The following is a 24,554-nucleotide window of genomic DNA, read 5'->3' as shown; positions in this document are numbered from 1 at the left end:
GGAAATGGACCACCTTTGCAGTTTAGGATTTTCACCTTTCATCTGTTTGAGCCATAGGAGGGGCTTGTGGTCAGTCTGAACTATGAAGTGAGTGCCAAACAAGTATGGCCTCAGCTTCTTCAGGGCCCACACCACAGCAAAGGCTTCCCTCTCCATAGCTGACCAACGTTTTTCTCTAGGGGTCAGCCTTCTGCTTATAAAAGCTACTGGCTGGTCTTGACCTTCATCATTCAGTTGAGACAGTACAGCTCCCACACCCAGCTCAGAAGCATCTGTTTGGACAATGAACTTTTTGGTGTAGTCTGGACTCTGTAAGATCAGGGCAGTGCACATGGCCTGCTTTAGGTCTTCAAATGCCTTCTGACAGCTAGCTGTCCACTGAACCTTTTTTGACATTTTCTTTGAGGTAAGATCATTTAAGGGGGTCACTATAGATCCATATCCGTTAACAAACCTCCTATAGTACCCAGTCAGGCCTAAAAAGGCTCTCACCTGTGTCTGGGTGGTCGCAGCTACCCATTCCATTATGGTCTGGAATCGCTCACATCCACGTTTGCAAGTTTAGGGTTGCACGCTGACAACTCAGCTCTGCCTACTCCTGAATGGGACAGCTAAAGTTGGTGCTTGAAGGTATCAAAATAAATGTTACATTAAAGCTGGCTTGATTCCAAGTCGAATTTATTGTAACTTTTTTGTAAAAGGCAACATTAGAAAATTGCTACTCTGTTGCCCAAGATTTCCAGTGGCCATTTGCAGATGTTTGCCACAAGATGGCCTTCGGCCCTCCTGGAAAGGGTACCAAAGAGGCCTGAAAACAGGCCTTTACTTTTTATAAGATGCCCCCGCTGGCACTTCATCTCTTTCTAACTCTGTAGGTAACTGTAGGAACACACTCTAGGGGCAGCCTAAGTTTGTGTTTTCATAGTAGAGTGAAGGCTGGCTTGCTCCTAAGCCCCGTGCCTCTAGTTCCCACCCTTAGCAAGTGCTGAGGTTAGTGTGTGTGGAATACCAAAGAGGCCTGCCATTGGAAGAGGTGCTACCTCTTCTTGCAATGAAGCCACATAGGCGTGTGACTTCATAAAGCAATTTTCAAAAGGTAAGCCATTTTTGCATAGGAAATGGTGGGCACATGTGAGAAGGGCAGCTCTTTTGTTCTAGTAGAAAGGGTGGCATGGGTGACAGTAAGGGGAAACAGTTTCCAAACTGGTTTTCCCATAGGCATGTAGCCCTCAGGTAGGCAAACCCCTAAGGTGAGCTACTGAGCTCCACACACTGAGAAGAGGGTTCTGCCATCTTGGGAGAGGTAAGAATATTGCATCCTGGGATAGCTAGATGCCACGCATTGCAGGAAGTTGTCATCATGTGGAGGGAGCTATTAGCCCATTGTCTATCAGTCACCACATCCCCCAAAGGCATGTTGTGGGCATAAAAGTAGCACCCCTGGCATCCAAACCTCAGATCAGGTCTGGACTGGAGAGAAGGCTGTAAAAGGACTGCGCTGCTGTTCCCTTAACTCAGCAAGGAGAGGCTACACCAACGACTGTACTGCACCTGCTACTCCTGGGCTAGCAAAGCAAGGACTGTGCTTGTGGTGCACTGCTCAGGGAAAAGTTCACCCCTGAGCTTCGGACAGAAGAGGTGAACTCCAAGAGTCAGTTGGGTGACTTCCTGTATTAGCTCCAGGGCCACAAAAGCGGAAAAAGCCACCTTGACAAAGTTGGTAGCCACAATAGTTTGTTTGCCGCTGACCGTCAAATCGCATTCCAGGAGCCCGAATCCTGACACTCAAAAGCTGCACCTAAGTTTCTAGACCTGGGAGAGTCATCAAAAAGCAGTTTGGTCTCCAAAAAAGGCCACTAGCTGCAGTTAAATGGAACTGATGGTTTCCCTATGACCGTAGACCAGTAGACCACTGGTCACTACTGTTTTTGCTGGACTTCACCTTGACTTCGAGGAACATCAACCTCTGTGACCAAAGTCATCCCTCCCATATTTTTAGACTCAGGGATGGCCTCAGGAAGATTCCCGTCGACTGGCTCAGTATCCTCAGAATCTTGTATTCCCAGCATCTGGACCACTTCATTGATGCCTTGGATGGCCTGCCTGAAATTGGACTGGAGACTGCTTTTACTTCAAGGTAACTGTCCTGCTAAGCCTTGCTCACCCCCTTGACTCGATCCCTGCCAGAGTTGGTCACCCAAAGTGTGCCGGAATAGCCAAACACAACTTTATAAAACATTTTCAAAAGAGATTTAAGTAACCTCTGACTGTGGTAGTTGCCAATGTTTAATTGTATTTTGAGTTTGCTTACTTGAAAATTCATAGCTACAGAATACTCCAGTGGATATTGTTCTTTTGACGTTCTCTTCTTAACAGAGACATGGCTAGATGAAGCCTCAACGCCCGATACCCTGGAAGCTGTCCCCGTAGGATATAACCTGCTTAGAATTGACAGGGAAAGGCAGAAAGGTGGAGGACTGGCAATGATTTATAAAAACGACTTACACTGTACCTTGGAGAAAGCCACTCTACCTAACAGTGAGGGAGGTTTCTTCTCGATCAAAGCCAACCCAAAAAATGTTATTAATGGATTTTTTATATACCGGCCTCCTGGCAAGACCTCCGAGTTCTGTAATAATCTAACAGAGCTAATATCTCAGCATGCACTTCGCTACAAAAAATTTCTCATTTTGGGTGACATTAATTTCCACTTTGAGGACCCCAATTGTAGGGAGGCTCAAGCTGTGATAGATGCTTTGAAATCACAGTCGCTCATACTGCAATCAACTCTCCCATCACATCAATTGGGACATCTTCTTGACCCCATTTTTTCTAACTGGGAAGGGGTTAAGGTTGCCACGCCATTGCAAATTACATGGTCAGACCATTTCGTTATTCCTTTTGAGATTGAAATTGGCCCTCAGGATGATAGTATGATCAAACCTAGACCTCAGAAGCGTAGAGACTGGAAGAAGTTTACACAAGAAAACTATAAAACTGCTCTACTCAAAGAATCCCCGTCTCCAGGTAACACTCTGCTCAAAGCCTGGGCCGATTATGAAATATGGATGTCTAGGGCTTTGGACGAGGTAGCGCCATGGACACTAAAGCCCCCCGCCAGGAAAATTAAGACTGCCCCCTGGTTCTCTAAAGAACTTAAAGAAGCTAAAGCTAAATGTAAAAACACTGAACGTAACTGGAGGAAAAACTATAAATCCGAGGATAAACTGATTTATAAAAAAGAACTTAAAGCCTATCACAAACTCGTAAGAGCAGCTAAAGGCGCTCATTTCAAAGAACGTATAGAATCGGCAAAAAATCCTACTAAGGAACTTTTTTCAATCTACAAAGAGCTTACGATTCCTACTAGGTTAGAGGCCCAAGATATCTTCTCCAAAGAATTATGTGAAGAGATTGCAGATTTTTTTACAAACAAAGTGGACTTTATACACGCTTCCTTTACTGATAACTTGCCAACTAAACTTCCGACAGTGACAAATGTCACCTCTACTATACCCCGTTTGACATGTTTTAGAGTCCCAGAGAGGTTAGATTTACTTACTATTGTTAATAGCATTCAGTCCGGCTCTCCTTTGGATGTGATATCTCCCAATCGTTGCAAGGGAATATTTGACTGCATGATTGAACAGATTGCACATTTGATTTCCCTATCCTTCCAGGAGTGCCACGTGCCTGACACTTGGAAAACAGCACAGGTCATACCCCTGAAAAAGAAACCCAATATCCACATTTCCCAGCTAAAAAATCTACGCCCCATCTCTCTCCTCCCATTTTGTGGGAAAGTCGTGGAGAAGGTAGTCAATACTCAACTTATGAAGTTCATTGAAGAAAATTCGCTTCTCCACCCCACTCAGTCAGGTTTTAGAGCGGGCCACTCTACGGAGTCGGCGTTGCTCTTCTCCACTGAATGTCTGAGACTAGCTGCAGACGAGGGGCAGACGGCAGCGTTGGTTCTACTAGATCTCAGTGCAGCATTTGACACCGTGCTGCACTCGACGCTGCTGTCTCGCCTCTCAGATTTGGGAGTTGAAGGACCTGCCCTGAAGTGGGTAGAATCTTTTCTAGATAACAGGAGCTTTCAGATTTTCTATCCTCCCTACAAATCTACTCTTCGCAAACTGAGACATGGGGTCCCACAGGGCTCCCACGCTATTTAATTTATACATGGAGCCCTTAGCACATATTGTGGATGCTTTTGGTGTGGATATCGTCTCATATGCGGACGATACCCAACTAGTAATTAAACTCACCAACAATCAGGCAGAGGATGCTAAAAACTTTTCCAATTGCATGAGAGCAGTGGCAGACTGGATGAACAACAACTGCCTACGCCTTAATGGCGACAAAACAGAAGTGCTGGTGGTTGGTAAATCCCCCTCGGCCTGGTCCCAGGCTTGGTGGCCACTAGAATTAGGTGCTCTTCCCATCCCGGCAGACTCCGTTAGAAATCTGGGAGTGTTGCTGGATAGGGAGCTATCTTTTAAACAACAGATTAACAAAACTACGGGAAAATGCTTTGGAATATTAAAAACTCTTCGGAAAGTTCTCATCTTGCTCCCCATTAGTGCCAGGAAAACATTGATTCATGCCCTAGTCACTCCTCATCTAGACTACGGCAATGCCCTTCTCCTTGGCCTAAGTAGAAAGGGCATACATCAATTGCAGTGCGTCCAAAATGCAGCCGCCCGCCTGGTTCTCAATCTTCCTCGCAGGGCCTCAGGTAAAACTGCATTACGGAAACTCCACTGGCTCCCTATCGAGGAGCGCATCAAGTTCAAAGCACTTTGCTTTGCCCATCGCATTGCCCAGGGGAAAGGACCTGGTTATTTACGCAATCTCCTTACCATCCATCGACCTATTCGCAACCTGAGATCGGCTGGAGCGATGTTATTCCAGCTCCCCCACGTACGCAGGACCAGGATGGGAGGTAGCTCCTTTCGCCTTCTAGCTAGCAGGCACTGGAACCATCTCCCTCTCGACTTGCGAATGGAACCCTCTGAAGCCAGATTTAGATTAAAGCTGAAAACGTACCTTTTCCCTAGTGAATAATGGTCTTCTTTTACTTTGGATTGGTTTGGCCTCGGACTTCGGCTTTTCAGGGGGACATTAGCATTTCTTAAGCGCGGGGACACACCGTTTTGAGTGTAACCAGGCGCTCTATAAGTGGTTTTATTATTATTATTATTATTATTCTTTTTGGTGTGTAAAATTTCATAAATATAAGATCTACTTTTATAAATAGGTGTTGGATTTCTTTTGTGTTGCTTTTCTTTCTTGGCCAATTGATTTGGTTCTCCTAGATGCTTTGCACTTGTTTATTTGTTAAAGCCTGACTGCTCGCAGCTGTGGTTACCTAAGGTTGAGCTAAGGTTTCACAAACTAACCCGACGGGACCCAAGACAAGGTTGTGAGTTTACTACACGGTGAGGTCGTACCGCATTTCCTCACGTTGATGCTCTGTGTTCCAGCACACTTCGGTTTCACGTCCATTCTAACATATTCTTGATCTCAAAGCCCTTCAGTGTAATTTTGCCTTTGTATATTGTATCTCAATGCACTTCAGTGTCAGTTTGCCTGTCTATATTTTACTAACCATATATTTTGTTGTGGTCCCCTCAGGAACAGAGGCATTTGCACCACCCTTTCTTCAGCCAGGTAAGAAGCCCTTGCTTTGTTGTAACATGTCTTTGGGGAACTGGGATGTATTCCAGGCTCTCTGAAGGTAATTAAGTGTCCATGTTTTAAGCTGTTGAATGTGTGCCTTTTTTATCGGATCTGAGTCATCAGGCTCCAAAAGGGACAGTTGTCAATGACTCAATTTAGGATTTATGTGTTCTAATGCTGCATGTTTCCAAACAGAACTGCAATGAATCACTTCAGACCACAACATTATGGGGCTCATAACGAAGTTCCCACATTTCTGATGGATACATCTACCTGTGGATTCCTTACCTTTTGAATATCCTAATGTGCCAGCATTCCTCAAACTTTTCTTTCCAGCTCTCCCACATTGATGAAGACATCATAATGCCCATTGTCAGAACCACTCAGATCCCACAAAGATTAGGAAGAAGTCAGTAAATGTGGTCTACCTGGAGTCTTTGCTAAAAAAACAAGACTAGGTTAAGAGGAACATATAATAAGCTAAAACGTAACATAAGAAATTCCCAGCTGGCCACCCAGAGCCCACTTACAGTGCAGCATTCTAGTGTTGCAGAACTAAAGATGGGAGTGGAATGTCCAGAGAGTTCACCTTTAGAACCTTGCACTTCACCTGAGGAAATTCTGAAGTAAGGAGTCTTTTCCCTATCGGCGCGAAAGCTACTAAGGGTAGTTGCGTCACGCTATTTATGACGTTTAGTTCCAACGAGTTTTGGGTAATTAATCTGAGTAGTGTCTTGTTAGGGAGCTACACAAGTTTCCAGTGAACTATCTCTTAAGAGAATAATGTCTCAGTATCGAGTAGAACATTTTTTGTTATAAGCTTGCTCACTTCGTTGAGTTAGTGTTTCCAGTAGTGTTTCTGTGTCAGTTAGTTTCATATTTGCCGCTAGTCTTTTTAGCTGTTCTCTCGGGGAAGGAACTGGCATTCCTGTCATGTGCCTGCTCTCTTCATCTCTCAATATAAATAGTATGGTTTACCAAGCAACGAGAGCAGTGCAGTCATGATTCCCTCTCCCTCTTCAGATTTAGTTGTGATCAAGATGTGCAGTGTAAATACTAGTGTACATAGTCAACAGAGAAGTAACAGGGCTTAAAAATAGAAGACAATAGAAACGGATTGTGACTAGTCCTAACCTGAATTTCTTGGAGGTAGTTTTGAGTCCATATTGATCCACAAGAAATTCTCTAAAAAATCTAGAAATAAGAAGAAAGTAAAAAGGAACAAGTTACAAGTTACAAAAGCATTTAATCAAAAAAAGAATAAACTACATCCTCTATGTCAGAACTAATCAACAGCTAACTTTACAAGAGGAACACTAATCATATTAGTGTGAAGAACAGTGGCAAAAGTCATTGTCTATCTGGGTATGTACATATGGTTAAGAGCATAGTTGACTTCATTGATCTCTATTAAGTGTCTAGAGAGTGTATTTGTTAAAAATTGCATGCATATCACCTTCTGTTTCAGAGGTCCTTTCCTAATGCAAACATACGTAGAAGTGAAAGCAGAACAGTTGATTTAATAAGACGTGGCTGCTAAAATACAGAAGAAGGAAAAGACAAAAAAGAAGATAGACAAGGCTGTGCCTTCTATATATATATTATCTACTGGCGGTCGCCAGTAGATAGTTATAGTTAGGACCGAGTTCCCATAGGAAATCTGAAAATTCTATTTTGAATAACTTTGGCGCCGGTTGACTTATCTTCGTGAAATTTTCAAAACTAATGGGGCACTCCGCTCAGCTCCTACCCTGAAAGTCTCAGGGTGATTCGTCTAGCGGGGGCTGAGAAAAAAAGGGGGGTCCCAAAACGCGTTTTCCCCATGCATTTTCCCATAGGACCTTTAGTCGAAGGTACAGCCCGAACAGCTGAACAGAATTACTTGAAATTTGCCAAAGAGGTAGTCCTCAGGTCAGGCATGTGCCGTTTCCATATATGGTGTCAATCTGTTCAGTAGTTCCTGAGAAAATTGCAGTTAAAAGTACATAAATATCTATATGCGCGCACCGTGCGCGCACGGTGCATGCACGGGGCGCGCACCAAATGTCCGCAAGCGGAATTCTAATTGGTGGTTAGATGTCAGTCAACATTCCAAACGGTCGAAATCAGGAAGTGTCGGACGCCATTTTCTGTGTGACAGTGAAAAAGAAAGGTGGAGAACATGAAAAGGGGGCAGGGAAGAGAGTTCCTGACTCCCTAGCCTCTGTCAGGGGGTCCCTGAAGGACCCCGAAGGGTGAAAACAACATTTTATTTTTTTTCAAAAAATCGCGCGGTGCGCGCACTGTGAAAAACCCTTGAAAAAAAAAATAACATTTTAAACTGTTTATAAGTTTATAGAAGATATTAACTATGCTGTTCAACTTTATCCAAATTAAAAAAAAAAGAGCTGAGCCATTCCATATTACAGGATACAGTCAATCTATAACTATATACATAGGTAGTTTAATGTAAAATAAATATATAAAAAATATAATAATACATACATAAATTAGCATTTAAAAAAATCTTACAAATTCACTTAAAAAACCATAGGTTTCACACACGTTATAGTTAGAAATTAGCATTTAAAAAACCTTGCAAATTCACAAAAAAAACCATAGGTTTCACACACGTTATAGTTAGGAATTAGCATTTAAAAAACCTTGCAAATTCACTGAAAAAACCATAGGTTTCACACATGTTATAGTTAGCTGGACATTTCACTCGTACAAAACCATTGAAATTCCCCCGTTATAGTTAGTTCAGCTAATCCACTGGTGATGACGTCACATATTACATCACACATGACATGGTCAGTGACATCACTGATGACATCTCAAATGACATCACTGATGACATCTTTGATGACATCATCGATGACATCATCCAGTGAATATGTGTCTTTCTGAAAAATAAATATTTTTTATATATGTATATCTAAAGGTTAATGGAAGAATAAATGGGTAAATAAGTGTCTAAATGGAGCAGTGGATTGCGGTCACGTGAGTTATAGTTAGCTGAACTAACTATAACGGGGGAATTTCAATGGTTTTGTACGAGTGAAATATCCAGCTAACTATAACATGTGGGAAATCTATAGTTTTTTCAGTGAATATATATATATATATATATATCGCACTCCCTCTCTCTCTCCCCCTCCCTCCCTCCCAGGAGCTCTGTCAATCTTAACAACATGTGCCAGTGGACAGAGAGCATTGGAGAGGGGCATTGAGAAAAGGCATCATTCTGCTTCCGTCCAATATCCTGCGAGTGGTCCTGACACCATGGCTGTACATGCGACTCCACTGGAAATTATCAAACCAATAAGAGGCCCTTCTTGGCGTGCTGACGTCCGCTCTTTTCTTCTGTGCCTTCGATGTTTATCTTTTTTTTCCTAGGCTCTCCATAGTGTAGGCGTCTTGCAAAAAATTTTCCAAGGAAATTTCAACTTTGTTGCAGGAAAAAATGTCTACTCCAGAGAAATCTGGATTCAAGCCCTGCAGGGAATGTGGGGGTCAGGTGTCGATCACTGATCCTCATGAGCATTGTCTTTGGTGCTTTAGTTTGAACCAGGATGTTCACTTCTGCTCATCATGCCAGATGATGAATCCAAAGGCACTGAAGGAGAGGGAGGTGAAACTCTTCAAGGTCAAGGAAAGGAAGTAGAAGAGAGGACTTCGAAAGTCGCGTCTTAAGTTGGAGTCGCCATCTCTCTATTCTTCAGTCATTGAAAAGGAAGCACAAAAAGAAACAGCGTCATAGTTCCCAGCATCTATCTTCAAGGATTAACTCTTTGCTGTTGGTGTCCCCACATCGGAAAACTCATGAAGATAGAGGTGAAGTGTCTTGTTTCTATCTCCGGTGGCCATTCCGGCATTGCCTTCAAATCCAGTATCTCCAACTCTGCCTGGGCTCCCTGAACCAGAGCAGAGGGTTGGATTCAGTACCCCGCCAACTCCACCTCTGCCTGTAACTCCTCGAAAGGAGCAGAAGTATCCATCCTTCCCGTCTCGAGGGGCTGACCCTTTGAATTTTCTAAATGCTATGTATTGCATTTTTAGCAATACGATGACTCCATCTGGCGTGCCTGCGGGCCCGATGAGTCCGCTTTCCTAATCTTTGAATGGTTTTCAGGCACATCATCAGCAAGCACCATTCCTGCCATTTATGCCGATGACTTGGGTACCCTGGCCTCCTTGGTGCTGAGAAAGGCGACTCCATCACGACTAGATCAAATCCGAAAGGAGTCTCCGGCACCTTCGCTCTCCGACATCAAATTAGTCCGCATCAGCAACGCAACACTCTATTCCCGTGCCGCTGGCTTCCACTAAGCAAGTACCAAAGTCACCAGCCCTATTACTGACGTCACTGATGCCGTTATTGGCTTCACTGACACTTAGGTTGAAGCATACATCTTGAATAGAAGCCCAGAGGCTTCTGGAAGAGGAGCAGCGCTTGTTTGGTGAAAAAGAGATCCAGATTTAGAAGAGGAGGAAATAGTGTCACTTGATCCTGAGTTTGAGGGTCTGGATGTAGCAAGTTGCCTGGACATTTCTCCTGAATTGAAGTTATTGTCCCTGAAAAGCATTCCTCTGCCTGAAGTCATGTCGTACTATTCGGTGAAAAGGTGACTTAGATGTTGAAATTGCCTCTTCAATCTACTGAACTCAAGTCTAATTTGTTCACAAAGGTACTACATTCTTCTTTGTCATCAGAGACTTTATTGCCATTATTGTGGCTTTGACTGAGCCTATACTAGAGAACTGATAGAAAAATCCAGCTGCAGGTTCCTTTTGAATTCTCCCCAGGGGTCAATCTGGATCTGGGAATTTTTCTGCAGTATCTCAGCTCGCCATGGGACGTCGTCATACGGCTCTGTGATGATGTCATCTCCAGATATGACTTCGGTAGTGCCACATAAGTCCCCTCCGGCACGCGGACTTCAATTCCTTCTTTTCCGCGCTGCAACACGGATTCGGAGAAGCAAATCTCTGGCCGTTTTTTGGCCTGCTTTGACAAACCTTTTTCATCTGAAACAGTGTGCTGTATGCTCTCTGGGTTTAAGTCCTGTGTTTTCAAGATGTTGGGTACGGACCCACACTCTATCTCTCTGTGGTGCCTGGGCAAGCATCACGACACCGATGAGTGTGACGCCTGTCAGCGGTTGAAGCTAAAGGTGCTTCAGGAACGGCGCATGAAGCTTCTGAGGGTACGGTTGTAGCGGACTAATAGCTCAAGTCGTCGCTCTTCCTCCAACCCCGCTCTTCACACCGTGGTCAACGGCAACGTTCCCAGTCTCCGTCAACATCACACAGAAAGCGGCGTCGCAAGAGATCAAAGACCCCGCCCTCTGTGGCTTCTTCGACTCGCGATGTAGATCGCGGAGATGTCTCACGCCCTATTGCGGAAACCTCCATTTCTGCTCCGCTCCCGTGCTTTCCAGTTTTCCCTGGGGACGGGGCAACCTGGAAGCAGATGCAGGAGTACTACGAGGCTCTCCATCTGGTTTTTGGGCCCTCGTCTTCCTCTGGAGCTCCTGCGTGCCACATGGAGGTCGTAGGCACAGTAACTTCGTCATCGCCAGTGAGTTCGACCTCAGCGGCAGTTCCAGCCTCTGATTCTGAGGTACCTGTGCACAGTCCTTATGGGCCAATGATGGTGGTCGGCTCCAGCGCAACGTCGATTGCCATTATGGTGCCTGTTGTTGCAGCGCCGGTAGGCTCTGAGCTAGAGTCGGTGTGCACTGTAGAGCCAGCATCGCCGTGACTCCGGATATCTGCGCAGATACCAGCTGATGTCTATCCTCTTTACCAGGTGGACGTCGACGCAGCATTGCCTCGACGCCGTTCAACGCCATTTATGAAGCCGTATGCGGCGCCGGTCATTTATGTGGAGGATTTAGAAGACCTGTTAGGGGACGGTTATGAGGATATGACCCCCTTGAAGCCCCTCCTAGGTTGGACAGCTGGATTGCGGAGCTGGGTGAAGCGAGCGGGCTAGATGTGTCCCCTGCTTTCTCCCTTGTGTCACCTTCTGGCCTTGCCTCAGAAGCCAGTTCCTCTTTGGCAGAGGTTTTGAGGAGAGTTGCTGATGTCTTGCATCTTACTCTGCCTACTGTGGAAAAGGCTACAGGCCCTCATATTGAGGTACAGCATTCCAACCAATCGGGGGTTTAGCCGGTGCTCCCTTTTTGTGAGGCCATAACTGACATTTTGTTGGGGGCATGAGCAAAACCTGAGTCAGGTGTGCCAGTGGACCTCATCATTGACCACACATGCTGACCTGGTGATCCCGATTGCCTTGTTCGGCAGCTGACCCACCACAGCCTTGTGGTCTAGCCCATTACCATTACAGGGTCTTTAGGCCAACTTTTTCCCTTGTTTCCAGAGGCTAACAGGAGCAGGCTGCATCACTTTATTTTAGATGGCCGTCAGGCAGCCAGACTGCTCATCAAGTGTGGAATGGAGTACACTGACTGCATTAGATGGGCCATGGTGTCTGCTGTTCCAACTGGAATGGCATGGGAAGCAAAAAAAGGATGGATTAAAGCCCAGATCTCTGTACTGGGGTGAATGTATGACATTGTTCTGCATTCTGTCCATCAATTGTTCTTTTTGCATTTGTCATCCCGAGTGGGACAGGTATGCCTAGACGTGGGTCCCGTGCTCTCCATGCCACTGGAGTCAAGCTATCCTTGCTGATGAGGGGTGAAACCCCGAAACAGGTCCTAGGATGCTTGTTTCCCGTCCAGGGAGGACCTGGCCTGGCAGTTCGGGCTGGACTGTTCCCATTGGGCGCAGGGTTAAGACTGATTTGCATATGGCTCGGTTCAAACTGAAATGGCATGGGGAGCAGAAAAACGATGGATCTGAAAGAAACACGTAGTATTAGATTCCTTACCTTAGAAATACCCCCAGGCGTCATGCTGGATCCAGAAAGTTTTCGTCAGCAGTGCCCCTGCGCGTTGGTAGGTGGTGTTGTGCGGCTCCACGTCCGTCGTCGGCATCGTGATCGCCGGGATGACGTCGCGGGCAGTACTTAGACGCCGCCCACGCACGCTGACGTCCGTTCTTTCTTTTTCCACGCCAGCAAGCGCAGATCCGGGAAGAGCTAGTACCTCCAGTCATTTTTTGACTGAGTTTTTTGAGGCTTTTTGTCTCCTATTTTTCTGAGTCGATCGACTCCTGGTGTCGTAGTGATCTCCGGGTTTAAGACATGTGGAGACTGTCACCGCATGATGTCGGTGACGGACCCACACCGAGTGTGTCTCTACTGCCTGAGGCGCGATCACGACTCCAAGTCGTGCCCCAACTGCCGGGCCAATGCGCCGAAAACTTTGCGGGAGCGGTCCTGAAAGTTGCTGGAAGTCTGGCAGTCAGCTCCGCGCCGTTCAAGGTCCCGGTCCCATGGGAGGTCGAGGGACCAGTCGCGGAGTCGTCACCATCATTCTTCTGGATCTAAGTCTTTGCACTCGGGGTCAGGTAAGTCGAAGCATTCCAAAAAGAAGTTGAAGAAGCGTCGTCGCTCTTTGGCTTCCCCTCACGTGACGTGGCTGAGGGTGCGGGCGGTACTACCCCCGTGGCTCCGGCAGAGCCTGTGACGTTGCCGCCGGCCTACCCGCCCTTCCCGGGTCCGGCGGCGACGCCTGCCCAGGTGCAAGAGTTTCTTGCTGCCATGGCCTGACTCTTTAGGCCGTCTGACCCCGCCGGTGCACCTCTGGGCCCTGCGGTCCCGACTGGGGATCCTGTTGTTCCATCGCCGCGGGCTCAGGCCCCAGTGCCGCAGGCCCCCATGGGATCCAGGATCGGACTGCAGTCGACGCCTCCACCGACGTCGACTTCACCGGCACCGCTTCCGACGTCGCCCGCTCCTCGGGATGACGTCGTCCACGGTTTTAGCCCTGAACCGGACATGGAGCCGGATCGGCATCGATCGACACCGATTCCGGCGAAAATGGGATTTATTCCCTATGTCCGTCCTCCGCATTTTCAGCCTGTTGCACAGACTTTGGAGGAAGGGGAGGACTGGGAGGAGTCTGAGGACCCTCTCGCACAGGATTGTGCTTATGATCCCGACTGGGCAGAGGTTTTGGGGGAAGCCAGTGGTCTTGATACTTCACCGTACCCTGGCATGCTGTCTCCTCCTACCGTGGCTACCGAGGAGGGAGCAGGTTACGCAGTGGTGTTGCGTAGGGCGGCCGAGGCCCTCCACCTCGAGTTCCCTACAGTGGCTGTCAGGACGAACATCCTGACAGAAGTGCTCCAACCGGCGGCAACCTCTTCAGAGCCCTTGCTGCCCTTTAATGACGCACTTTCGGACGCTCTTTTGGGCACCTGGTCCAGGCCCAACACATGGGCTCCTGTGGACAGGAACGTGGCCCGATGCCATCGCCCGGCTCCGGGTGACCCCCTTTTCCTCTCTCAATACCCTACTCCTGAAAGCTTGGTTGTCCAGACCTCTGCGTCCCAAAGCGTGTACCCTTCCGCACCTCCGGATAGGGAATCCAAGAAGCTGGAGCAGCTTGGTAAGAAGCTGTTTTCATCTGCCAGCTTAGAGCTGCGTGTGAGAAGTTGGCCTGATATATGATGTCACTAGTTCTAGTGTACACCTTGTATCAGTCCAAACAACCCTTATGGTGATTGGTTGTAAAGTCAGCCTTATAGACCAGCTATCCTAGTGGTAGCATGGACAAGAGCAGTCTTAGGCTAAACTCTGTATGGCATGTGAAGCCAGCTGTTATACCATTTGCAATCCCTTGAATACCAAATGAAAGGACACCACAACAGATATATTCTAAAAATAGAATGTATTTATTCTAGTCACAATACCCTCAGCACTCTTTATGAGATTCGAGGTAAGTACAACACAGTCTTATTTAAGCATACATAAGTCACACAGGTAAGTAATACAGTTAGGCCCTAGGGGCCACGCAAACCATATACTAAGTAAGTGGTATAAGAACCACTGTCACGAACACAGGTTAGGCCTAGGCCTAGGGAATCGCTGGGGCTACACTATCCTATCAGTTGCTAGGTAGTGGGAGGCCCACGGGATTCAGGTGCAGAGTGGAAACACTCACGCGTAATGCGTTAAAGTCGATAGACATAGTAATGTTTAGAAATTAAGAGTTTTAGGACACTTCGGAAGGAACTAGGAGTTAGAGACTTGGAAACTAGACACTAGGATAGTCAATACCCTTGTGAGCACCGGAGTACTCAAGTTACCTAGCCCACGGGCTGCGGGTGCATAGGTGTGAACTTGCGTCGGGTTTCGTCGTCAACTCCTATGGATGCCTGAAGAAAAGATGCTGACAGGCAGACAGTGAATAGTGTCCGGTGGATTCCAAGGATGGAATCAAGAAGGAGGATACCTGCAAGCAGAGGGGACAGAGTCTAGGTCACCAGCCAGGAGCCGGGAAGGAACCAGGAAGGAACCAGGCGATATCGTGAAGATGCAGGTGAAGAGGTGAAGCTTGTCGCAGCAGCCACGGGTACCAGGAGGCGTCGAGGACGACCAGAACCAGGAGGCGAGCTGTCCCACGAGGGCTCTTGCTGTTGGCGGCGTCGATGTCGAGTTGGGACACAATAAGCCTTGGCAAGCGCAACCCACGCAGAATGAAGGATTCGCTTCTGTTGCAGACCAGGAAGGCCTGAGGTGCTTCTCTTTCACAGGGAAGCAAGGGCCAGTCTGGAGGAGCCAAACCAGCGGTGGAAAGTCAAAGGTTCGTCGTCACAAAGGCTACTAGCCAACGGGCGAGCAACCGGACAGACGCGTCGAGCAGGAAAATGCAGAAGGGCCCCACGCAGAACTCGTGGAGTGTGGAGGGCTGATCTTCGGTGCAGATGGTGCTCGGGGTTGGGGCTTCTCAATCCCCAGTGCACAAGTTCGAGGATGCCTCAGAAGCTGCGCTGGAAGCAAGTAGCCAATTTCCCCAGGTAGCCGGTCCCACTTCTCTCGTCGCCTCCACGGATCTCAGCTTTGCTGTGGATGTGGATCAGGGTCGGAGAAGTCTGGAAGTCAAGGCGCTGGTCGGGCTCTGCAGTCGGTTCCTCGTAGAACGTTGGGCAAAGCAAATGGCAGGTCGCTTGATGGTGCCTGTTTGCACAGGGTGGCCACTCCTTGGCCACAAGGGAGATTCTTCAGTCTTCTTCCGTAGTCGAATGTCGAAGTTCCAGATTTTCTGTTCAAGTTTCAGTTATCAGGATAATCCAAAGTCCTAGGGACGCAGCTCCCACTGTTATACTAATCTGGGGGGCTGGGTTACCTGCTAGGTCCCTCCTATGGGTGGGACCAGGGAGGGGGGTGGTTACACCCCCTTCCCTTTGTCCAGTTTCGCGCCAGGACTGGGGCTGGAGTGCCCCAGCACCAGTTTGAACCGGACTATGCAGGGGACACCTTGTGTGCCCCAGGCAGTGTCTCGTTTCATTCATCCCTCCCTGCCCCAAAACACTAAGGCCTGTCTAGGGTGGTGCTAGCACCTCCCAAGGCAGGAAACCTATTGTCCAAGCCTCCCTCGCTGGAAGGACTCCCAGCAACAGGAGGTCAGACTTGTGTCTGTGGCAGCAGCATCCATTTTGTGATGCTGTGGCTCTGGTTAACTTTAACCGGGTTGTAGGTCTTCAACATGTCTTCTCCCTCTAGAAGGGAGGAATGCTATCCTCATCGCCAGAAATGGTGTGGGGGTAGTATTCCAAAGTGTTAGACACCTTACACGACATGTTTTGATAAAGCCAAACCATTGTTACTATAACCGCGAGGATTATAAGGCACTTTAAGAGTATATGGTAGGCGATGTCATAGAACAGCTATAAGGACATGGTTCCGAAAGCTGCAGACAGGCTCAGCTCATGCTAGAGCACCATCTCACATGTTACCAAGCACTCTGCCTTCAGGATTGTTAAGGCCTGCGATAGGAGTGACAGATAGGTTTCCCATGTGTCTATATATAAGGTAGGTATAGGAATACTACACCTAAGCAAGGGGTGATTACACGACCTTGCCCCAGCTGAGTGATCAGCCAGTTGTGTTATAATGGAAGGCCAGCCAGGGGTGGCATAATACATGCTGCAGCCCCTGGTAGGCCTAGGGTACACCTATGCCCTGGGTACCTAAGGTACACTGTACAGGGCCCTAGAAGGTGATCCTTACCAATTGGGTTATGTACCTAAAGTACATAGTATGAATTTAGAGAGAGAACAGCTGGGCTGTGGGTCTGATTAGCAGGCCCTCAGCCACATCTAAGTCGGGGGTGAACATAGAAAGCAGACCCTACTCTCCTACAGGAGCGACCCCCGCCCAGCTTGGTACTCTCTACGAGGCGATGCATGCCATCTTTGGGCGGACCGACCCCGCTGGCGTGCCTTCGGGCCCCGCGGAATCAGTTGGGGGGCCTAGGTCTTCACTGCCGGCGGCTCTGGCCCCGGCGCCGTAGGCCCCTTTGGATCCAGTTTAGTATTAGAACAGTGGTCCTTAAACAGAACAGCTTAGTCAGTAGGATAGATATAGACTTGAATCAGTGCTATATTGTGAGTGACCAGCCGGACAATCAATTTAATAAATCAAAAATGTCAAAGAACACAAATACAAACACATCAATAACGTGGGACACAATCCTGCATCCTACATGAACACATGACAAGTGTGAGAAGTTGGCCTGATGTATGATGTCACTAGTTCTAGTGTACACCTTATATCAGTCCAAACAACCCTTATGGTGATTGGTTGTAAAGTCAACCTTATAGACCAGCTATCCTAGTGGTAGCATGGACAAGAGCAGTCTTAGGCTAAACTCTGAATGGCATGTGAAGCCAGCTGTGATACCATATATAATCCCTTGAATACCAAATGAAAGGACACCACAACAGATATATATATAAAATAAAGTGTATTTATTCTAGTCAAACCCTCAGCACTCTTTATGAGATTAGAGGTAAGTACAACACAGTCTTATTCAAGCATACATTAAGTCACACAGGTAAGTAATACAGTTAGGCCCTAGGGGCCATGCAAACCATATACTAAAGAAGTGGTATAAGGACCACTGTCACGGAAATAGGATAGGCCTAGGCCTAGGGAATCGCTGGGGCTACACTACACTAGCAACAGTTAGGAAGTGGGAGGGCCACGGGATTCAGGTGCAGAGTGGAAACACTCACGCGTAATGCGTAAAAGTCGATAGAATTACTAGCAGTTAGAAATGAACAGTTTAAGGACACTTCTGAAGCAGCTAGAGAGTCGAGACTCAGAAACTAGACCCTAGGATAGTCACTACCCTTGTGAGCACCGGAGTATCCAAGTTACCTAGCCCACGGACTGCGGGTGCATAGGTGTGAACTTGCGTCGGGTTTCGTCGTTGACTTCTATGGATGCCTGAAGGAAAGTTGCTGACAGGCGGTCAGTGAAGAGTGTCCGGTGGATCCCAAGGCTGGGATCAAGAAGAGAGGATACCTGCAAGCAGAAGGGACAGAGTCAAGGTCACTAGCCAGTGACCACGTGGAACCAGGAAGGAACCAGGCGATGTCGTGAAGATTGCAGGTGAAAGGTGAAGCTTGTCGCTGCAGCCACGGGTACCAGGAGACGTCGAGGACGACCAGGACCAGGAGGCGAGCTGTCCCACGGAGGCTCTTGCTGTCGGCGGCGTCGAAGTCGAACTAGGACTCACCAAGCCTTGGCAAGCGGAACCCACGAAGAACGGAGGACTTGCTTCTGGTGCAGACCAGGAAGTTCTGGCGAGCTTCTCGTTTGCAAAGAAGCGGGAGCCAGTCTGGAGGAGCCAAACCAGCAGTTAAGATTTCCGGGAGCGTCGTCACAAAGGCCACTAGCCAACGGGCAAGCAACTGGACAGACACGGCAAGCAGGAAAATGCAGAAGGGCCCCACGCAGGACTCGTGGGGTGTGGGGGGCTGATCTTCGGTGCAGATGGTGCTTGGGGTTGGGGCTTCTCAATCCCCGGTGCACAACTTCGAGGGTGCCTCAGAAGCTGCGCTGGAAGATACTAGCCACTTTTCCCAGGTAGCCGGTCCCACGTCTCTCGTCGCCTCCACGGATCTCAGCTCGGCTGTGGATGTGGATCAGGGTCGGAGAAGTCTGGAAGTCAAGGCTCTGGTCGGGCTCTGCAGTCGGTCCCTCGTAGAACTTCAGCAAAGCAAAGGGTAGTCTCTTGATGGTGCCTGTTTGCACAGGGTAGCCACTCCTTGGCCACAAGGGAGATTCTTCATTCTTCTTCTTTCGTCGAATGTCGAAGGTCCATAGTTTCTGTTCAACTTGCAGGTTCAGGATAATCTAATCTCCTGGGGCCCAGCTACCACTCTTATACTAATCTGGGCGGCTGGGTTGCCTGCTAGGTCACGCCTTATGGGTGGGACCTGGGAGGGGGGTGGTTACACCCCCTTCCCTTTGTCCAGTTTCGCGCCAGGACTGGGGCTGGAGTGCCCCAGCACCGGGTTGAACTGGACTATGCACGGGACACCTTGTGTGCCCCAGGCATGTCTCATTCTTTTCATCCCTCCCTGCCCCAATACACTAAGGCCTGTCTGGGGTGGTGCTCGCACCTCCCAAGGCAGGAAACCTATTGTCCAAGCCTCCCTTGCTGGGATCACTCCCAGCAGCAGGAGGTCAGACTTGTGTCGTGGCAGCAGCATCCATTTTGTGATGCTGGGGCTCTGGTTAACTTTTAACCGGGTAAGTAGGTTACAACATGTCTTCTCCCTCTAGAAGGGAGGGATAATATCCTCATCCCCAGAAATGGGATGGGGGTATTATTCCAAAGTGTTAGACACCTTACACGACATGTTTTGATAAAGCCAAACCATAGTTACCATAACCGTTTAAGATTATAAGGCACTTTAAGAGTATATGGTAGGCTATATCATAGAACAGCTATAAGGACATGGTTCCGAAAGCTGCAGAGAGGCTCAGCTCATGCTAGAGCACCATCTCACATGTTACCAAGCACTCTGCCTCCAGGATTGTTAAGGCCTGCCATAGGAGTGGCTGATAGGTACACATGTGTCTATATGTAAGTTAGGTATAGGAATACTACACCTAAGCAAGTAGTGATTACACTACCTTGCCCCAGCTGAGTGATCAGCCAGTTGTGTCATAATGGAAGGCCAGGCCAGGGGTGGCATAATACATGCTGCAGCCCCTGGTAGGCCTAGGGTACACCTATGCCCTGGGTACCTAAGGTACACTGTACAGGGGCCAATAAGGTGATCCTATCCAAATGGGTTATGCACCTAAAGTACATAGTATCAATTTAGAGAGAGAACAGCAGGGCTGTGGGTCTGATTAGCAGGCCCACAGCCACATCTAAGTCGAAAACCAGTAAAGCAAAAGCAAAAAGTGGGGGTGAACATAGAAAGCAGACCCTACTCTCCTACAACAAGTACATTCAAGGCAAAAACATATCAGGCAAGACGGGGTAGCTTGTGGAATATTGAACACAATTTCTGACAAGCATATAGAAACAGTAACTGCACTTCTTTTATCATATTCAATTAACGTGCAAACTGTTTACATTAGTCGACGACGTTTCGATCCTTTTAGAACAATAGTAGGATCATCATCAGGACAGTTAAAGTACAAGCCTAAATTTATGAAAATTGCCTTTATTAGGCTTGCGGGAAAGGTTTGGCCGCATGTGGACTCAGAAGAATACGAGCCGCAATTGGGATGGTTCTGGGGATATATCGGTGAAGAAATTCTGGCGTTTATGGAAAACGTGGTCGAAATTTCAATGGAGCAGCATGTGGCGATGCACGTAATGCTGTGGGATCCGAGGTTCGACTGCAGGCCTGGATCCAGATCGGCTCCGGTTGACCTTATTACACCTCCAACGGCGCCATTCCAACGGCATAACCACTACCGTGCCCGACGCTTGTCGGCTCCCCGGCCAGCGTCGACCCCAGCCTCCTTCCTGATGTGGACACGGGGCCTGACCGGCGTCGATCAACACCGGATCTGGCACCGGATGGGGTTTTTGTGCCCCTGTTCACTTCTGGGTCCCATTTCAAACCACAGTGGCAACCAGAGGATGATGAGGAGGACTGGGAGGGGTCAGGTGACTCTTTAACTGACCAGCTAGGGTCTGAACAGGACTGGAGAGAGGAACTGGTGGATGCCAGTTGTGGGAAGTTGGCCTGATGTATGATGTCCCTAGTTCTAGTGTACACCTTATATCAGTCCACATACCCTTATGGTGATTGGTTGTAAAGTCAACCTTATAGACCAGCTATCCTAGTGGTAGCATGGACAAGAGCAGTCTTAGGCTAAACTCTGAATGGCATGTGAAGCCAGCTGTGATACCATATATAATCCCTTGAATACCAAATGAAAGGACACCACAACAGAAATATATATAAAATAAAATAAAGTGTATTTATTCTAGTCAAACCCTCAGCACTCTTTATGAGATTAGAGGTAAGTACAACACAGTCTTATTTAAGCATACATTAAGTCACACAGGTAAGTAATACAGTTAGGCCCTGGGGCCACGCAAACCATATACTAAGTAAGTGGTATAAGGACCACTGTCACGGAAATAGGATAGGCCTAGGCCTAGGGAATCGCTGGGGCTACACTACACTAGCAACAGTTAGGAAGTGGGAGGCCCACGGGATTCAGGTGCAGAGTGGAAACACTCACGCGTAATGCGTAAAAGTCGATAGAAGTACTAGCAGTTAGATATAAACAGTTTAAGGACACTTCTGAAGCTGCTAGAGAGTCAAGACTCGGAAACTAGACCTTAGGATAGTCACTACCCTTGTGAGCACCGAAGTACCCAAGTTACCTAGCCCACGGACTGCGGGTGCATAGGTGTGAACTTGCGTCGGGTTTCGTCGTGGACTTCTATGGATGCCTGAAGGAAAGTTGCTGACAGGCAGTCAGTGAAGATTGTCCGGTGGATCCCAAGGCTGGGATCAAGAAGAGAGGAGACCTGCAAGCAGAAGGGACAGAGTCAAGGTCACTAGCCAGTGACCACGTGGAACCAGGAAGGAACCAGGCGATGTCGTGAAGATTGCAGGTGAAGGTGAAGCTTGTCGCTGCAGCCACGAGGACCACGGAACGTCGAGGACGACCAGGACTAGGAGGCGAGCTGTCCCACGAAGGCTCTTGCTGTCGGCGGCGTCGAAGTTGGACTAGGACTCACCAAGCCTTGGCAAGCGGAATCCACGAAGAACAGAGGACTTGCTTCTGGTGCAGACCAGGAAGGTCTGGGGTGCTTCTCTTTTTCAAAGAAGCAGGAGCCAGTCTGGAGGAGCCAAACCAGTGGTGAAGATTACAGGATGCGTCGTCACAAAGGCCACTAGCCAGCGGGCAAGCAACCGGACAGACGCGGCAAGCAGGAAAATGCAGAAGGGCCCCACGCAGGACTCGTGGAGTGTGGGGGGCTGATCTTCGGTGCAGATGGTGCTTGGGGTTGGGGCTTCTCAATCCCCGGTGCACAACTTCGAGGGTGCCTCAGAAGCCGCGCTTGAAGATACTAGCCACTTTTCCCAGGTAGCCGGTCCCACGTCTCTCGTCGCCTCCACGGATCTCAGCTCGGCTGTGGATGTGGATCAGGGTCGGAGAAGTCTGGAAGTCAAGGCTCTGGTCGGGCTCTGCAGTCGGTCCCTCGTAGAACTTCAGCAAAGCAAAGGGTAGTCTTTTGATGGTGCCTGTTTGCACAGGGTAGCCACTCCTTGGCCACAAGGGAGATTCTTCAGTCTTCTTCTTTCGTCGAATGTCGAAGGTCCAGAGTTTCTGTTCAAGTTGCAGGTTCAGGATAATATAATCTCCTGGGGCCCAGCTACCACTCTTATACTAATCTGGGGGGCTGGGTTACCTGCTAGGTCACGCCTTATGGGTGGGACCTGGGAGGGGGGTGGTTACACCCCCTTCCCTTTGTCCAGTTTCGCGCCAGGACTGGGGCTGGTGTGCCCCAGCACCGGTTTGAACTGGACTATGCATGGGACACCTTGTGTGCCCCAGGCATGTCTCATTCCTTTCAGCCCTCCCTGCCCCAATACACTAAAGTCTGTCTGGGGAGGTGCTAGCACCTCCCCAAGCAGGAAACCTATTGTCCAAGCCTCCCTTGCCGGGATCACTCCCAGCAGCAGGAGTTCAGACTTGTGTCTGTGGCAGCAGCATCCATTTTGTGATGCTGGGGCTTTGGTTAGAGTTAAACATCAAAGTAGGATTTTAACATGTCTCTCCCTCTAGAAGGGAGAAATAATATCCTCATCACCAGAAATGGTATGGGGGTGTCATTCCAAAGTGTTAGACACCTTACACGACATGTTTTGATAAAGCCAAACCATAGTTACCATAACCGTTTAAGATTATAAGGCACTTTAAAAGTATATGGTAGGCTATATCATAGAACAGCTATAAGGACATGGTTCCGAAAGCTGCAGACAGGCTCAGCTCATGCTAGAGCACCATCTCACATGTTACCAAGCACTCTGCCTCCAGGATTGTTAAGGCCTGCCATAGGAGTGACTGATATGTACACATGTGTCTATATATAAGGGTAGATATAGGCATACTATATCTAAGCAAGGGGTGATTACACGACCTTGCCCCAGCTGAGTGATCAGCCAGTTGTGTCTGATTGGAAGGCCAGACCAGGGGTGGCATATTACATGCTGCAGCCCCTGGGAGGCCTAGGGTACACCTATGCCCTGGGTACCTAGGGTACACTGTACAGGGTCCAATAAGGTGATCCTTACCAATTGGGAATGTACCTAGGGTACATGGAGTCCATTTTAAAGAGAGAGCAGACAGCCTGAGACCCTGAATGGCAGGATCTCAGGCCAACTAAGTCGAAAAACCAGCTAGACACTAGGCAAAAAGTTGGGGGTAACCATAGTCAGATATCCACCTTCCTACACCAGTGGTCTTGACACTTCACCTGACTTTGACATGTTGTTTCCTCCTACTGTGGTTAGGGAGGAGGGAGCGTCATACGCTGTGGTATTGCGTAAGGCGGCTGACTGAAGTGTTTCAACCGGCTGCGAGCTCTTTGGAGCCTGTGCTCCTGTTTAATGAGGCCCTCACTGACATCCTTTTGGGCACCTGGTCCAGGTCCAACACGTGGGCTCCAATGGACAGGATGATCACCTGACGCCACCGCCTGGCTCTGGGCGACCCCACTTTCCTCTCCCAACACCCCACCCCAGAGAGCTTGGTGGTTCAAGCCTCCGCTTCCAAAAGGGCCTTCCCTACCGCTCCATAAGAAAGGGATTTCAAGAAGCTGGACCATCTTGGGACCATCTTGTTAAGTTTCTCTTCTGCCAGCTTAGGACTGCGGTCCGTAAACACCGCATGTCTCTTGGGCCGTTATTTCCACTCGGTGTGGCAAGTGCTGCCTCAGTGGCCGGAGGAGGCCCAGGCAGTGCTCTCCCAGGCTGTCGCCGCCGGGAGAGATGCAGCCAAGTTTATGATCCGTTGTGGAATGGACACTGCCGACTCTCTGGGCAGGACTACTACGCCTGGGTGAGGTCCATTGGCTTTTAAGGGAATGTCCAGAACACCTTGATGGACATGCCCTTTGATGGCCGTCGCCTTTTTGGCGACAAAGCAGACAACCCCTGTGAGAAGTTGGCCTGGTATATGCTGTCCACTAGTTAAAGTGTGCACCTTGCACCAGTAAATGAACCTTATTGATGATTAGGTTAAAGACAACCTTTATTGAAAGCTATCCTATTGGTAGCTATGGAGAGCAGCCTTCAGGCTAAGTCTCGAAGGAATGTAAAGCAGCTTGGTTTACCAGATTATAACCTCCTGAATGACCAAATGAAAGGAGAAACACACAAGGTATATATAAACTATATGTATTTATTACTCACCACTCTCTACTAACCTCTTTATGAGATTAGAGAACAAGGTACACAATATTAAAGCACTA

General features: G+C 48.4%; 1 protein-coding gene across 3 annotated transcripts in view; it reads left to right on the top strand.

Annotated features, from left to right (window-relative positions):
- Positions 1-24,554, top strand: part of LOC146811702 (uncharacterized) — a 1,283,263-nt gene that overhangs the window by 310,798 nt on the left and 947,911 nt on the right. For all 3 annotated transcript variants that reach the window (XM_085614524.1, XM_085614523.1, XM_085614522.1), the window contains exon 5: positions 5,641-5,676. In XM_085614524.1, coding sequence (XP_085470650.1) covers positions 5,641-5,676 — 36 coding nt within the window. The remainder of the gene's footprint in view (positions 1-5,640; positions 5,677-24,554) is intronic.

Source organism: Triturus cristatus, chromosome 7 (genome assembly GCF_964204655.1).
Source record: "Triturus cristatus chromosome 7, aTriCri1.1, whole genome shotgun sequence".
Classification (NCBI taxonomy): domain Eukaryota; kingdom Metazoa; phylum Chordata; class Amphibia; order Caudata; family Salamandridae; genus Triturus; species Triturus cristatus.
Note: the sequence above shows the minus strand (reverse complement) of the source record. Positions and strands in the feature narration are given on the sequence as shown.